Below are 15,815 nucleotides of genomic sequence, written 5' to 3'. Positions count from 1 at the left end.
AAACCATCATCACGAGGGCTCGACATCGTGCTTGAGCTTCCCATGATATGTTGATGACCTGAGAGAAGGGACAGATGCCGCGTTTTTTGACACCTAAGAATATTACAAAATTTGCAGTACATACCTCAATCAGCCCATCCCATGCCGGGTGATAGGCTTCTCAATGTCAGTCTTTGTTTTATATTTCCTTCCAGTCTTGAAATCGGGATGAAGAAGTTATACAGCTCTGGTAATCCAATGTGCTCAACCGCTTCTACACTCGTGCTTTATCCTTTAGGTTTGCATGCTGCTGGTCGAGCGTGAGGAGAGGAATGGCAAAGTCTGACCGTATTTGCCTAATCGATCGTTCCGTCACGCGTATGTGTGAAAAAGAATTACTGACTACATCTGCCTATATTAGAATTAAACTCCGGATATACCTTGACCTACTTGTGTTTGGCATTTATAGATAAATAACCGGTTGCTGGCATCTCGAAATAGGGGCGACAGTTGGGTTTGTCTCTCACTAGCCCGCCTACAATTCACTGTATTGGTATGTACGGAGTTTGGATATTGAACTGCTTCCTTTGAGTCTGTAGATCCTTATAACATATCCAATTTAATCCATGTCTGTAGAACAAAATGCTGGGTTAAACTTGGTGGGACAAAAACATAGCGGAGTACGGAGTATCTGTCAAGATAAAACGCCACCCAAAGATGCGATCTGCTAATCCGAAAAATCCAATCACTGCTGGGGTATCTTCTATCCAAATCACAACGCGTTGCATTCTCCAAATGCACTTTATAGATGAGCATAGACTGTGCCATCTCTCAATTCATGGATGCTCTCCTTGTCAGACGGCGAGCCAACATCCAAGTACCGTCTACCACCTCGCAGTTCATGCACAGTTATTCGTCGAGGAGTGGATTTCCGCTTTCGGCGATACTTCTTGAATATATTCCCACGACCACGACTCGAGACACTGCCGCTCTCGCTGGGTGCAATACTGCTGCTTGTTTCCACACTTCCACCCTCCCTCGACCGTGCCCCTTTCTTCGCTACTAGGGCTCCACCGCTGTCCATATACCACTGGCGCAAGCCGGTAACATGATTCCGCTCTTCTTCATCAAATTCAACGGGTGGGCCGTTAACCTGTACATTCTCCGCGGCCCCTTGTACGAAGACAGCCCAAGAACTATCATCCATACTATTCAGCATCATCTTATGGTCAATACTCTGCACCTTGCAGTTTCTCAATAAAATGACATCGCCTTCGGTGCAAGTGGGCAAGAGGGCCTTGGTCTTGCAAAAAATCTGTGCACATATAACATCTCCAGCCAAGGACGAATCTGTAATATGCAATGTTATGAAGTGGTCACGCGGACGACGACCGGCTCGTGAGAGAGGCGATGCTGAAATAACAACCGATATGGTATCAACGGATTGATTGAAATTCCCCACGAGAAGTGATAAAGGACAAAAGTAGGACAGTTTCGTACGGAGACCCGCCACATGGCTTCCGGGTAGACCCTCGCGCTCTCTCGGGATCTCCAATACTGGACTGGACACCTCCACTGTGGGTTCGGGAGTATGAAACTGCGTGGAAGCTTTACTAGAAATTTCGACTTCCCTTTCTTCAGTCGAAGCTTCATGCCGACTGACCATAGAGTCCGCCGCTGGAGCTGAAGCACCAACTTCGTCGAATTGACTGCGATGTGGCAAAGCTTCTTCTTGAAGGTGCATTACAGGAGGCCGCGAAACCTCGAAGGAGCCCTCTAGCACCGAATTGAACGTTGGTTCGGTCTCAGTAGCGTAAAGGGACTCCGATAATGAAGGTCTCGAGACTGGTCCCTCTTGTGAAAATTCCGGAGTTGGTAGAGGGTGAACGGCATGCATACTTGGCATTTGTAGCTCGTAAAATGAAATCCGGGATTCCTGGGTGTTGCTTGGAGTTATCGGGCGGTGATTGCCATGCAGTGGTGGTTCGATGGCTATACTACCATGCCCCGTGCCGTCGAGAAGCAACGACGGGTCGATGGGAAACGTGTGTGACTCTAAGACCATTGAAGACTCCGGGCGAGGTCTTATTTCACGTTCCACTGGAGGAGCGGGAACTTCCCCGTGACCTCCCATCGTTTCCCGGGTCGAGAAAGAAGAAAGATTCTGACGATAAATTCCCTGTGAGCCTATAAAACTTGAGGACTCGGCCACCTGTTCAGTGTCATCCGATAGAGATATCACCGCCCTTCGGCATGTTTCAGATTCTATTCCAGCGCTCAAACTTCCAGAAACATTGCTTTCTTCGGGTTCAACCTCAATTTCGTGCTGACTGCTGTCGGATCGTTGCGAAGTGATCAAACGACCGGCTCCCGCTTCTTCTTCGTCGCTATCTAGAATGATAACCTCCTGAGAATAAGGTGTCCTACTAAAAGAATCTCCCTGGATTTCGTACTCCTCGGAATCACCACTCGAAGGCAGCCCATGTTCGTCAATTGCTGATGCACAAGAGACAGGAGATTGGCTTTCTTCACAAGGAACTTCAGATTCGGAATATTCCCAATCGTGGGCCTGCGCTGGCTTTAGTCCATGTGGTTCTGGAACACTTTCCGATGTTGCTTCTGCCTCAGATCCCTCGGCACCAATTTCTGAATCCTCCGTACCACGAGATTGATTTTCCACAAAATCTTCCATTTCCTCGGATGTTGCGGGCAAAGAATATTCACTCTCAGCTTCGCTATTGGCGCTGCCTTCCATGGGCTCTTTCGTTTCATGGGGTGAAGGGCTGGAAATTATTGGTGATGTGGGAATACCTTGCAGAGCTGTTGGTGGCGGTTGTGTGATTTCGGGCGTCGGTTCTGTGCGCTTTTGTAATCCAGTCATCATATCATCCGAGACGTCGATATCAGACGGGTTGTAAACTTCATCTTTTCCCGCATTCTCCAATGTGGGGGGTACACCAGGCGATTCCGCTTCAGGGTTGCTTTCAAGAGTGCGCCGAATGGAGGGTGAAAGGCAGCCGGTTGGAATGGGACTGGATTCCAGAATATAAGGCATTCTGGCCGTTTGCTCAATATGGCTAACCTCAGGCTCTTCTTTGAGGCCGTTAATTTCGTCAGCAGAAACAGGTAATTCGGGTGATTCAATAGGCTGACGCGGGGTTTCGAGATGAGGATGTGCAAGATTAGGGAGCTCATCTGCCATGTTGGGAGAAGATGAAGCAATAGAAACATCCCCCCTATCACTTTGATCTTCTAATAGTCCGTCCTGCCATATTGCAGCGTCGACTTCGATTGGACTTGGGGGGGAATCTAGGTAAGTCCATTCACTGCTTAACCTGCCGAACTTAGTGCGTTTCCTGCCCCTGCCTAATATGAAGCCGTCCTCTTCGGCTGTATTGGCAATCATCGAGGACGTAAGCGACTGGGCAAAGGCTGGAGACGACCAGACATTTGGGATTGCATTCGAAGCAGAGGGAGAGCGAGGCCTCACGGCAGGCGTCACAGCCAATACACCCTGCAGCACCTCGCCTGCAACCTCGTTTGTTAGGTATTTAAAATCGACAGTGCCCAAGGGTTTAGAGTCGCGATGGATCTATCCTTTGTTCAACATCAGGCGCGGTTGCTAATTAGGAGAAACTGACCTCAAGCAAAACCCGGTTGTCAAATTCAAGATCCCAGCCAAGCTCTCGTGTCAAGTCAGAGTTTCCATTATCCGTGCTTTTCCATTTCACGCCATCGAGACTCAAACGAACGATGTCACCAATCGCAATTTTGGACTCGGCAACTGCCGATGCCGCGCCATTATGGAAAACGGCTTTGACTTGGCCTTTTAGGCCTCGGAGCCGAAAGTCCGGTTCTGAAAGGAGTAAACTACACTGTTTAGATGACGACGAAAACGGCCACAGGAGTATCACAACCGCGCGGACATATTGTTCCTTTACGTCCTGGATGGTAGGTGAGAGGCTGGCGATAGGTGTCGCGGTAGAGGGGAACGACGATGGCGGTAACTCGGCCATTCTGAGATTCCAAAGCTGGAAACATGCATAGTTAGTATTATTGCATTTTCAAACGGTCTCGACCCGTTGAAAGACAAATCTCCGTCGTGGCTAAAACTTCCGCCATCCTCAGTGTCTTGAAGCTCCCGCCAGGCGCCAATAAAATAAATCACGTGACTGACACGCGACAAGCCTTGGCGCGTAGTGGCTGGTGAGTGCGATGATGTCATGGCCCGCTAATTGATGACTAATTAGTTATATCTTGGCGGTGATGCTATTCCGGGATGCCGATGCCGACGCCGAACGCGGGGTGAAAGCTGGCCATCCTTGCTTGCTGCTTATCTGGCGTGCCGAATTGCGCGCCCAGTGTTGCCAGCAACTATGGCTGAACCTCGACGAGATTCTGTGGCTGCAGGTTAACATTGCTGCTTGCTGGAGAGGCCAGCCGGTGAAAATGGCTCAAAGATTTCCTCATGTTCGCACGGTCGCCATTGTTGGAGCCGGTGCGGGCGGGCTGACGGCAGCAAAGTATGCCTGATACGCGCAAATCTTCCCCCTTGATAGAGTGAATGAATTTTGACTCACAGCACAGGTATCTGCTTGCAGAAAAATGCTTCGATAAGATCGACATCTTTGAACAACGTAATCGGGTCGGTGGCGTTTGGAATTACTCGCCTGCGAGCGACAAAGCTCGGTTATCAATCCCGATTCCTCAAGAAAATGCGAATCTCCCCGTCGAGGAACCTATTTGGCATTCACAAGGATCGTATGATGGCCCCGAGACGTCCGAACAAATTGCGACATTTGTTTCCCCGCTATACAATCGCCTTGAGACTAATATTCCGCACACTTTGATGCATTATTCGGATCTGCCCTTTGCGAAGGATACCCAACTTTTTCCAAAGTTTGAGACTGTGTTTCACTATCTAGAAGAATACAGCCAAGCGGTTAAACATTTGATTCAGTTCCAAATCCAAGTTGTGGATGTTAGACTCGAGGATAGACTAGCTGGTACCTGGGCGGTTACGCGAAAAGATTTAAGATCGGGTGTATCCCGAACGGATATATACGATGCGGTTGTGGTTGCAAATGGTCATTATAATGTGCCCTACGTCCCTTCGATTCCTGGAATATCAGCATGGCACAATTCTTACCCCGGCATTATATCGCACTCCAAATCCTACTGCTCTTCAGAGGCATTCCGAAATAAGAAGGTCATCGTGGTGGGGAATTCGGCATCCGGAATTGATATTGGCGCTCAGATCAGCAGGGTTTGCCGTGCGCCATTACTTTCATCCTCAAGATCAGAATCGTACTTTACATCCAAAGCCACCGATGATAGAACAGAATATCCTCCGATAGAAGAATTTTTACCACCTGGGAGACATAATCGCGCAGTGCGGTTTGCTAACGGCGTAATAGAGGAGAGCGTCGACGCAATTGTTTTTTGCACCGGATACCTTTATTCATTTCCATTTCTTTCGACCCTTGATCCACCAGTGGTGGAAGATGGCAGCAGAGCACTCCGGGTATACCAACACATGTTCTATATCGAGCACCCGACGCTCGTGTTTCCGGTTTTGAACCAGAAAGTCATTCCGTTTCCTGTGGCAGAAGCCCAAAGTGCGGTCTTTGCGCGCGTGCTATCCGGAAGACTCGCTCTTCCTGCAAAAGAAGATATGTATGAATGGGAACGGTCTAATGTGGCAGCAAAGGGCGCTGGAAAGAGTTTCCATGTCCTTGCTTACCCGCTTGACGCTGAGTATCTAAATTTCCTTCACGATTGGGCCGCCAGTGCGGAGACAAGACCGAGCCTCACCCGCAACGGGCAAGGTAAAGAAGGCCCGTGTTGGGGCGAGAAGGAAAAGTGGTTGAGATCACGATTCACACAGATCAAGCAAGCATTCGCGGCACGGGGTGAAGAAAGACATTCTTGTTGCGTTCCGGAAGATCTTGGGTTCGATTTTGAAGGCTGGAAGAGAGAGCAATGGACAGGTTAGATCACATAATCGTCTTCACTCCCTGGGTTACTGGTTCAGCCTGCATTTAGAGTAGACTAGATTTATTCCCGGAAAGGTGGATGTTTTGTAGCTCAAAGACATAATAATACTTAGTTTTGGATCAATGCCATCTCAGCACGCGTACTCCGCAGCCTATCTATCCCCAGTTTTTTGCTTCTAAGGGCACTTGTCCACTACATCCCAGCTGATAAGGTTTATGAGACTATGCTCAGCAGAACAGGTATACCTAGAAAATTCCATGATATAATAGTGCTTGATTTGTTCCTCTAGATATGAGATGAGAACTAACCTTGCACTCAATTTTTCTCCGCGCTGTCAGTTGGCTGTCTGAACTGATTAGCACTTTCACAGCAAAAGTCAGGATGGTCACGTGCAGAAAGCGCCGTCATAAATAGCCTCCAACGCACGGTGATCGTTCCTCACCACACACCAATCCCCTAACTAACCTTGTGTTTTGAGAGCAGGTTTCTCTGGTTTGTTCATATAAAATGGGGTGCTATTGTTTGGAATCTGTTGAATCATAATGGGAACTCAGGATCCCATTCATGCATCTCCATGTATGTCACCGCACCCCATCTGCCATTTTTTGCCGGCTTTCAATAACTACTACATCCACTTGACCAGTATTTACGCCACAGGCATACCTTATACTAATCTGTCTACTCCGTACGCCAAAAGCTACTGATATAGAATCCAATCTCAGTGATACTGAATATCCTATCAAGTGCATTCTTGAGGAGTCAAGAGACAAATATTTAATTGCATGGGAAAGGGATTATGACCCATCTTGGGTAAGTTTGGCATCATCCAGACAGCGCACCCGGACTGATAGAATATTTCTATCATCTATTCTCTGCAAGCCTCTGTAATAGCTGTTATACCTGATTCTGGAATCTTCCTAATCTGAATTTCCTTTCATTGTCCAGGAACCCAAGCATTTTGTGAATGACGCTGCTGTGCATGCATGGGAGTTAAAGAAAAATAACCGATACCAAGCTGCCGACAGATATCGCAGAGAACATCCTCTTCGAAACTGTCACTTGTCTTATATCAATTCTCTATCTCAATCTTCTCCATCCTCAACGCTCTCTGCCTCCAATTCCGGAAGCCAGATATCATTGAACAGTGGCAACGTTTTTGCCCCCCAGTCCACGCAGCAATCTTATTCTTCAATTTCTGATCAAGGGGGATCATTAGGTACAAATTCTTTTTATCAAATTCCATACAGCCTAGCAACACAGTCTTCTGGTACCTTTTCTCCCCAACACCAAAGGCCACTTTCACAATCAGGGGCTGAGAATTGGACCAGTTCGCCTGAGTTAGCCAATTCACCTCATCAGTTTACACAAGCGGGAGTTTCATCAAACAGTCCTGAAAATTCATTGCAGCCTTTCCAAGCAACTGGTGGATTGTCTCGGTCTGAAGACCCAGCTGAAGCGTCGTACCAGGTCATTGATCTGTCACAGCAAGCCAATTCGCTCGATCGACAATCATTGACTACTTCCGGTAATAGCTCGGCAAGAGATTATCGTCTGATCTCTCCTCGCACACGTTCTCCGAAAAAGCGGCCTTCGAGGCTCCCTTCAATTTACGGGGGCACCACCCAGTCTCTTTCATTAACACCACGTTTCCAACGCCAAAATCTACCAACTACTAAACAAATCCGTGCCCATACGTTCTCTTAGGAAGTTGCGGAGACACCTCTGTCGCAACTTTGGATAGAGGAGAGGATAGAGGACTTACTCTCAGACAGCGGTCCATTATCTACCTCTCAATTTGATCCTTTAATTCCCTCGAATAACACGTCTGATAATTTATTTGGTAAGAAACTCCCGTCGCTATTGTCCATTGTTTTGTTACTGATGAGACACGCTAAGCTTGGAAAACGCCGTATCGCCGCCAGGCGTTATCCGACGGACTAAGTATAGTACCGGAAACCGTTTATAGCAATTCGACAATCGCGGGGGAACACTTAGGCTCACATCCCTTTATCGAAGAATCAATTTCCGTATCCCAGGGCCCCAGTTCGAAATCACGACTGTCGAAGACAGTTCAAGATAGCGATAGAAGCCGATTTGGGTTTGAAATCAGCCCCCTCCTGCAGCAAGGAGCAAGCTATACATCTTTATCACAAGAAAATCGCCCAAGCAACTGAAAAATTCACCGCATAGTTCCGAACATCCGTCGTACACTATGGAAGAATCATCTAGCAATGGTTCTCCTCAACCCGCAAAGAGCGTGGCTGAAGCTGCACGTACTAATCCGGGAACAAGTTACCTGGAAAGGATGAGATACCTTCGAGCAGCGGAGCGCGCAAGTATTAAACCATTACAAAGCCTTACAGAGAGCGAAACGCCCTCCTCTGCCGGAGACATCGAAGCGTCTGCACCTCCAGCTACCTCGGAGGGAGTCATACCTTTAAGTGTCCGTCATGATAAAGAGCCGCCGGTCAGGGAAGATCATCAAACCGATTCGCCAGTTTCATTCGTCGCCCCACAGGCACTCCATTATAACCCTGAGCAACCGGCGTTGTTGGGAGAAACTGGGGCAAGGCTGATTGACACAACCAGTTTGTCTACACCAGCGGCATCATTAGAGCTGGCTACTCAACAGTTCGAACAGGAAGGCAAAAGAGAGGAACAAGCAATCGAAGAGCACAAAGGGATTTCCCTAGGCCCCTTCGAATTTGTTATTCCACTCTCTATGGATTCTAGGGTGAAGGACGACTATGATCGTACGCTTAGAGAAGCAAGCAAATGCATTCGCAGATTTATGGCCAGTGCTTCATGTGCAGAAGGAACAGCTGTTGAAGTTGACGTATGTTTCTGACCCTCATTTATCCAAGTCTCTAATCAAATACAGGTCGGTTCACTGGCACTTCAGATGCAACGAATGATAGAACAGCTCAATAATATTACCACTCATCCTGATTTGAATTTGCCGGATCAGCCTAGCAGCGGTCCTCTTGATGTTGCAAAAGAAGCATCATGGGCGGAATACTCAAGCTCCAAGTTTCAATTTCTCAGTTACTTCATGGACGCAGTTTTAGAAGATCCTTTGGAACGAGCTATCCATGTGATTGTTATGGTAAAACCTGGTGCAGCCGTTGATATTATGAGAAAGTATTTTCTTGGAAAGCAATTGGATCTTGTTCCCTCTGAGGAACCTGGGAACCAGCAACTGGTGTTTGTATCTCGCCACCTCAGTTTTCAGATATTCACAGCGGGGGATAAATCTCCAGCTGCATCCTACAAAGACCCAACAGTGATTGTTGCGCTGGATAACGCTTTCAGTGCAGATGATCCACTCGTTCGTAAACTGCGAACTACAGGTTCTTCTGGTCGCCTTGTTCCTGCTATCAGGCTCATTATCTCCAACACCGCCGAGCACATTGCACTCTGCTTACCCAAATGCTGTGACTTCGACAGACTTCGCTTGCTTGTCCAGTATACAAATTCTTACAGCAGCATCGCTGGCGATCTTCAGGATGATGCGCTTGGGGTTCAGGAAAACGCTGAGGAAACTCTTCGCTACCTTATGTCCGATCCAGACACAAGGGAATGGCCTCTTGCGGACGTTGAGACAGTGGAGATTCTAACCCCAGACCAAGCATCCTCTTTGGAGCCGGAGGAATTACGTACAATGTCTGTTTCAAGGCAAAAGCGCTGGCTGGTGAGTTCAGGTTATATGTCGGCTTTAAACCGGCTAGCATGCTGACTCATAGGTTAGGATGATGAGGGAGATGATGCGGCGAACTCATCAAAGCGGCAGAGAACGACGCCTCTACAAGACATAACCCATATTAGTGATTCAGTCAAGGGCCCAAGCCAAGAAAACCAGGAAGCTAGTCGTTTGAACGTCCAGGTCGAACGGGATAGCGACGCTATACTCCAAATAAATGAGCTGCGATCCGCCTTGGCGGATGCCAGAAAACGCTTACGGGCGATGGAAACAAACTTTGCCAAACTTCAACATCGTTACGAATCAAAAAATGAACTATATCATAAGACTCGCCGAGAACTCGAACAGTCTGCCGAATCTGCCAAGAAGTCGGAAACCCGGATTGAAAGACAGAAGGGGGAAATAAACAAACTTAAGGATGAAAGGTCTGAGTTGACCAAAGAACTCCAGGAGGCTCGAGATATTGTTAAAGCCGGCGGAGGCTTGGCTGCTGATCTAGAGATTGCTAGAGAGGAGATTCGGAAATTATCTCAGGAAAAGTCAAACTTGGAGCGGACAGCTCAACAGGAGCGCTCACAATCCGAATTTACCCGATTGCAATATCAAAATGCGTCGAGCGCCGCTGCCCAGTCTGGCATTGAAGTGCGCCAGCTAAAAGAACAAGTTGAGGAATTAGAACGGAAGTGTAACGGCGAAGCAGCTAAATTAAAACAGCTCCGAGAACAAAATAACGAACAACAACACCTCGATCGGATTCGGGAGCTGGAAAACTCGCTTATGACACGAGAAAAGCTCCTAATGATGAAAGAGGAGGAGATTCGGGATTTGAGGAAAAATCGACCAACTACGAGGTCTACGAGTACTCAGCCACGGAGCCCCAAGTTTGCTGGATCAAGTCGTCCTGCGAGTCCTGCACCAAATTCGGGATCAAATTCAAACACCATTGGGCGAGGAAGTGTGCTGCGGTTCCGTGTAGAACCATAAATATCGTTTGTCTATACATGAATGGGTACAAATATGGGGATATTCCTCTGTAAATGTTGATGTTGGGGCTTTTGCTGCTTTTGCTTATTGAACTCTCAAGCTGTCTCCTTTTCTTCTCTTATTTTGGAATTGGGTTGACAGAAAACCAGTATGGCTTATACCAATGAAACTATCTTTAAGAGCTGTGATGCAGACATAAACTTAACATTCCCTTGTATACATAGGCTCCTGCTCAGTGGTGATTTCATGATTCATATGAGTGGGGTGTAAATACCCCTGAGCACTCCATCTGGGTTCTTGATCCGTTGAGGTTGGGCCTATCATGGAAAACAATAAGCAATAATAGGGTTTCCTATGCATAATGGGTATTTAAAACTTTGGAGCCTGAAGAAAGACTTCGGAGGGTAGGTTTGATAATTCTTGCTGCAGTGGCTAAATGTAGTCTCGGCTTCCGGAAGATGTGACTGCGCCGAGAACCTCGAGTAGATCAAATTGTCAAACAACCGCTGTTTTTAATCGCGCAACTCGCGCTAAAAGTGGCGCCACATTCTTCCGGGGCCAGAGCAGGAAAGGTTTCGAGCTTGTTTTGGCTTCCAAGAGATGCAAGGAGTGGCGAAGCAATGCTTGTTGTGAATAAGCTACCTCATCTTCTTGTCTTGTGCTCTGTAAGATGTTGTATATAGAGCATAGTGGAGTCGTTCAAGTGGTTAATGTTTTGGAATGAATCCGATTGAAACAGTTTTTGGGGATTGTCCAATAATATAAATTTGAAGATGTGACAATATGTACGGAGTAAAAATCATGGAAAGGATTGATGTCCCAAAAATTTTAGCATCAGCCGATGTCAACACCATATGGATAGAATTAGAGTCCCCTTTTGCACCGCCCATTTTCCTATGCGTCTGAATTGTGATCGACCTCTGAGGATATTCATAAGGATAATCAGTTATACTTTGGAATCTAGGCCATCAAAGCGCTCCAGACCATCGGAGTCCGCTCCCGGGTTACAGGTTTCATATTTGAGCATCTTTAGAAGATAGAAGAACCCAGTTGCAGCGAGGGAGCCAAGGGTCGGGCCAGCCCAATATATCCAATGGTATGGAGCGAAGTCACCCAAGACAAGATCGGGCCCAAAGGCACGAGCCGGACTGAGGGCTCCTCCACTATAGCGGGCACCTATCCAAGCGTTAGTCTCAATGATAATTGTTGACCGACGAGCGTAGAAGTACCAGCAATTTCGCAAATGAAAACAGCAATGCCGACCACAAGAGGGACTAGATATGTGGCCCGCTGCTTTTCCACAGCCAGCATGAGGACAGCGATCATCAACTGGGCGGTCAAAAAAGCCTCGATGAAGAGGCCTTGCACGACAGTTGTTCCAGGTCCTAACCGGGCCTGAACGGTAAGAGGACCTGGGAATAGGATTGCCACAACTGCCGAGGCCGCAATGCCAGCCGCCATATGAGCGAGAGCTGCCACACCAAATCTCGCGAGGGATATTGCACCAAGAAGCCATAGCGAAAGGGAAGCCTAGTAACATCCACAATGAGATATTTGCACAAAAAGGAATATATCCCCATAGAGCTTCACTCACAACGGGGTTAAAGGCCGAACCGCTGACGCGGAAAAAGATCCATGCGTTCACAGTTACCGAAGCGGCGAAGGCAGCTGCAATGTAAAGAAGGCTATCCACTCCGGGACCAGTTTTCTCGTTGGCAACCTGAGTACCTGCAAACGCAGTGAAGAGGAACATGAATGTCCCCACAAACTCTCCAATGAAAGCAATCAAGTGGTTCCGGATAGCATCCGGGGAATCACCTGATGAAAACACCATCGAAATTATTGAATGGAAGTGGTAAAAGGTATAGGTTAAGAAGCAGAACAATGCCGAGCCAGCAGCGGGAACCAAGAATAATTACAAGAGATTTCGAGTTTCAAAATTCATGAACATACTCTTCTTCATAGGAAAGAGAGATAATGTAGAATATAGGCTCATAAATATAAATCGAAATGATGGCCAAGGCAGCAAGAATACATCTATCGGAGGTCAATGGTGCACTGGGCCCGTGAGGTTGAAGCAGGGACAGTCGCACTCCTAAAAGTGGTCGCTATGATGCAAGCAGCTGCATGCTCCTCCCAGGCGAGGTACCTGGAATCCCCTGCTCGCCATTTTGGTGGAGTCAGGAAGAACGGCTTGGTAGAAGCTTACTGCGTATGTGCCTTTGCTTGGTGTGACCGGCGTTTGTATGTATAAGCGCAGGGGAAAAGGAGAACGGTTAGGCGAGAGTAAATTCTCAGACAAGGAAAAAAAAGAAAAAGAAAAAAGAAAAAAAGAGGGACTGTCCTTTCCCTTGCTAGCCGAAATGGTAGCTAGAGCAAGAGGAAATATTGCAGCCTGAAATTCAAGTCCGCGAAGCTGGTCAGACAGGAGGTCAAGGGGGTGGTTGCTTAGAGACGCTTGCCATGCTTGAGCGTCACTAGTGGTGGTTTCTCACAGTTTTCTGTTTCTTCGTGAATAAGGGCGCTGGCCGAGAATAGGCTGGCATGAAACCCGGGGTTCAACGGAGTGCGAGATGAGGACGATGCGGCGATGTTGCACGTCTGAGACGCGGTGGTGAAGCCGAACAGTCTTGGCGGAGATGCGCAGGTTTATTGGACGAGAGACGGATCCCCACCCGCATCTGCTGATATCAAGAGCAGCGAGGGCATCGTGGGCATCATAGCGTAACTCCAGCTTGTTCTCCCAGGCTGGCTGAGGATGGTTCCCTTGCTGGTAGTGAATGAATGTCCACTGGCATTTTCGACATCCAGAATATCTTTTGCTCCATGGATATACCCCCTCCTTTTCGGTTGAATGTGTGCTTTCAATGTAGGATTTGTCTTCGTAGTGAGATCAGGGGTCCATTGGAGAAATTTGGAAGAGCTGGTGCTTCTACTGCGCATTCCGTCGGTTTTACTTCTCTGGTAACTTAGATGTCCGCTTGGCGACTTTACATAAACCAAGACTTGAAAAGAGTGGTGGACACAGAGGTACCGTTGTTGCGCTTCTTCGCAAGACCACACATTGACCGTCACGGATAATTTTCTTCTCTGGACAACGTCGTCTTATGGCCGCATTGAGATTCTGTTTTTTAGAGAAGTCACACTTGCGTCCTGTGTATAGACTTAACCGAGCAATGTGCACAAAGACGCCGACCGATGCTCCTACAGGGCCATATTCCGGCCTTCCCAATTTGCCCCCGATATCGATTTTCCGGTCGCAAGGAGAGGGTTATCCTTCGCCTGCGACTGCGCAATGGCATACGGAAGCGCAAGAGAAGCTGATCGAGGGCATTCGGGAGCTGCGGAATGACCATACCAGTGGGGCAAAGGAATTGGCCACAAAGGCGGTGGCCTCACTAGTACGGATCGCAAGAATAATTGAAAGCGGGCTGACCGGGGAGAGATCGAGGCCGGGAGAGAAAATAGACCACAAGGATAAATCTCAACTATGGTGGGATGCAGTTCGCAAGGCTGGCTGGGCTATCTCTACCTATGGAAGACCGAGTATGGGGGCTGCAATTACGGTGGCAATCCTTAACGTTCTGGAGAAGCAAGCTAAAGCGGGAAGTGCTGCGGCCGCAGGGCCAGGTAACGAATTGATAGGTCAACGAGTCCAAGCAATGGAAGAGTATCTGCGTGACAGAGTGGACGGAGGGCAAAGACAAATTGGGTGGAATTTACGACAATTTATTCGAGACAAGTTTCTTGCTGAAGGTGTCGAGCGCAGAGTGACCATTTTAACACTGAGTCTAAGTTCCACCATTAAACAAGCCTTGATGACAATGCTTGAGCTCGAAAAAGGTTCGAATTCACCCGGAAACAGACAAGAGCTCATGATAGATCTACGCATCATGGAATCTCGTCCACTATGCGAAGGAGCAGAACTCGCAAGAATACTGGCGGCCCAGGCGGCTGGCAAGGGATGTACCCATAATCTAAAAATCCAGCTTGCATCCGATGCTAGCGTCGCAATTCTCGCAAGAGACGCCGACATTGTCCTTCTTGGAGCCGACCGGATCTCTGGATCTGGAGACATCAGCAATAAAACGGGCAGCCTCCCCGCAGTCCTGTGCGCGAAGAGCGTGTCAAATAAAGCAGTGGTCATCGCGTTATCGGATATTGAGAAAGTTGCCAAGCCAGGGAGGATGGATGAGCACGAGGAAGAAGATAATGATCCGACGGAGCTTGTGAATGCCTGGAGTCCGCAGGCGCAAGAATGCATTTCGCAAAAGGCATGGAAGGAGATGGTGAGGGTGAGAAATGTGTATTTTGAGTGGGTGCCTGCAAACTACATCGACCATTACCTTTGCGAGACAGGGGTACTTTGCGTGGACGATATCAGGAAGCAGTCGGAGTGGGTACTGCAGGCCGAGCAGCGGCTATTTGGCGATGTGGAAGGGCTGAACCATGGATGAAAGTACCACGGGGCGTCCGTTGGCTCTGCGGGCCCAACCATGGAAAGCGTGGTGTCATTCACCTCTTGTGTTGTATGAACCCAACCTCGTCGAAAGGGTATATATATATATATATGAGAGAACACGCGGGCTTTTTGAAGAAGAGGAAAAAAAAAAAAAAAAAAAAAAGGAAGAAAATGGATATGAAGTCACACTTGGAGGAGAACTAAAAATAGCCTACTGGAAGGCAGCTTTATCGATAAGCCGGCGCTAGTCCCAAAACAGCGCAGAGTAAACAAAGCCCCGTGACCCCGGCTCCCGACCAACCACCGCCAGCAGCATCGCCGCCGCTGGCCAACAATTCACCACCAAGCAGCGCAGTCATGACGACTAGATCTCGGCTGCAGTTAATTCTCCTGTCTTGATGCGCCTGGAGGTCATTCGTATGAACCCTATGACTCGCCCACTTTATATTCTCTCTTGTCTCTTCCTTCTTTTCTTCCAATTCTTCACCTTCCCCCCCTTGTCACTCGTTATCTGGAGCTGTTTATCGTCGGCTGATACGTACCCTTTTGTACCTGCCATGCCATTCAGCCGATAGCACGCCTGGTGTTTATGATCTCTCGCCTCCTGACAGTCGCTCGCTTTATGTTACGTGTTTTGTTTTCACCCCTTAGTGTTACGACCTTCCATTTTCCTTCCGATTTACCTTCCTGACC

General features: G+C 48.1%; 5 protein-coding genes across 5 annotated transcripts; 3 read left to right on the top strand and 2 right to left on the bottom strand.

Moving 5' to 3' along the window:
* Window positions 1–781: 781 nt before the first annotated feature.
* On the bottom strand, window positions 782–3,995 carry D8B26_006223 (uncharacterized protein; the record flags this gene model as incomplete). Its single annotated transcript, XM_003069780.2, has 2 exons — window positions 782–3,571; window positions 3,621–3,995. 2 exons carry the CDS (start codon window positions 3,993–3,995, stop codon window positions 782–784), a joined length of 3,165 nt encoding a protein of 1,054 aa, XP_003069826.1.
* A 250-nt stretch (window positions 3,996–4,245) lies between these two features.
* Window positions 4,246–6,141, top strand: D8B26_006222 (uncharacterized protein; the record flags this gene model as incomplete). Its single annotated transcript, XM_003069781.2, has 2 exons — window positions 4,246–4,502; window positions 4,567–6,141. The coding sequence occupies 2 exons, from the start codon at window positions 4,246–4,248 to the stop codon at window positions 5,972–5,974; spliced, it is 1,665 nt and encodes a 554-aa protein (XP_003069827.1). The 3' UTR covers window positions 5,975–6,141.
* A 2,047-nt stretch (window positions 6,142–8,188) lies between these two features.
* On the top strand, window positions 8,189–10,834 carry D8B26_006221 (uncharacterized protein; the record flags this gene model as incomplete). Its single annotated transcript, XM_003069782.2, has 3 exons — window positions 8,189–8,812; window positions 8,858–9,667; window positions 9,725–10,834. 3 exons carry the CDS (start codon window positions 8,189–8,191, stop codon window positions 10,658–10,660), a joined length of 2,370 nt encoding a protein of 789 aa, XP_003069828.1. The 3' UTR covers window positions 10,661–10,834.
* Window positions 10,835–11,403: 569 nt separating this feature from the next.
* Window positions 11,404–12,585, bottom strand: D8B26_006220 (uncharacterized protein). The gene is made up of 3 exons (XM_003069783.2): window positions 12,255–12,585; window positions 11,890–12,190; window positions 11,404–11,836 (listed from the first exon to the last, which is right to left on the bottom strand). The coding sequence occupies exons 1-3, from the start codon at window positions 12,492–12,494 to the stop codon at window positions 11,607–11,609; spliced, it is 771 nt and encodes a 256-aa protein (XP_003069829.1). The 5' UTR covers window positions 12,495–12,585; the 3' UTR covers window positions 11,404–11,606.
* Window positions 12,586–13,836: 1,251 nt separating this feature from the next.
* On the top strand, window positions 13,837–15,209 carry D8B26_006219 (uncharacterized protein; the record flags this gene model as incomplete). The annotated part of the gene is made up of 1 exon (XM_003069784.2): window positions 13,837–15,209. The coding sequence occupies one exon, from the start codon at window positions 13,837–13,839 to the stop codon at window positions 15,115–15,117; it is 1,281 nt and encodes a 426-aa protein (XP_003069830.2). The 3' UTR covers window positions 15,118–15,209.
* Between the last annotated feature and the right edge of the window lie 606 nt (window positions 15,210–15,815).

This window comes from Coccidioides posadasii, chromosome 3 (assembly GCF_018416015.2).
Source record: "Coccidioides posadasii str. Silveira chromosome 3, complete sequence".
NCBI classification, from domain to species: domain Eukaryota; kingdom Fungi; phylum Ascomycota; class Eurotiomycetes; order Onygenales; family Onygenaceae; genus Coccidioides; species Coccidioides posadasii.
The sequence above is the reverse complement of the archived record's forward strand: the minus strand, read 5'-3'. Positions and strand labels throughout refer to the sequence as shown.

Coding starts and splice junctions, on each gene's coding strand:
- D8B26_006220 (XM_003069783.2), bottom strand. CDS start 12,494: ATGGTGTTTTCATCAGGTGATTCCCCGGATGCTATCCGGAACCACTTG. Junction 12,191..12,254: donor GTTCGGCCTTTAACCCCGTT/GTGAGTGAAGCT, acceptor GGATGTTACTAG/GCTTCCCTTTCGCTATGGCT. Junction 11,837..11,889: donor TTTCATTTGCGAAATTGCTG/GTACTTCTACGC, acceptor ACGCTTGGATAG/GTGCCCGCTATAGTGGAGGA.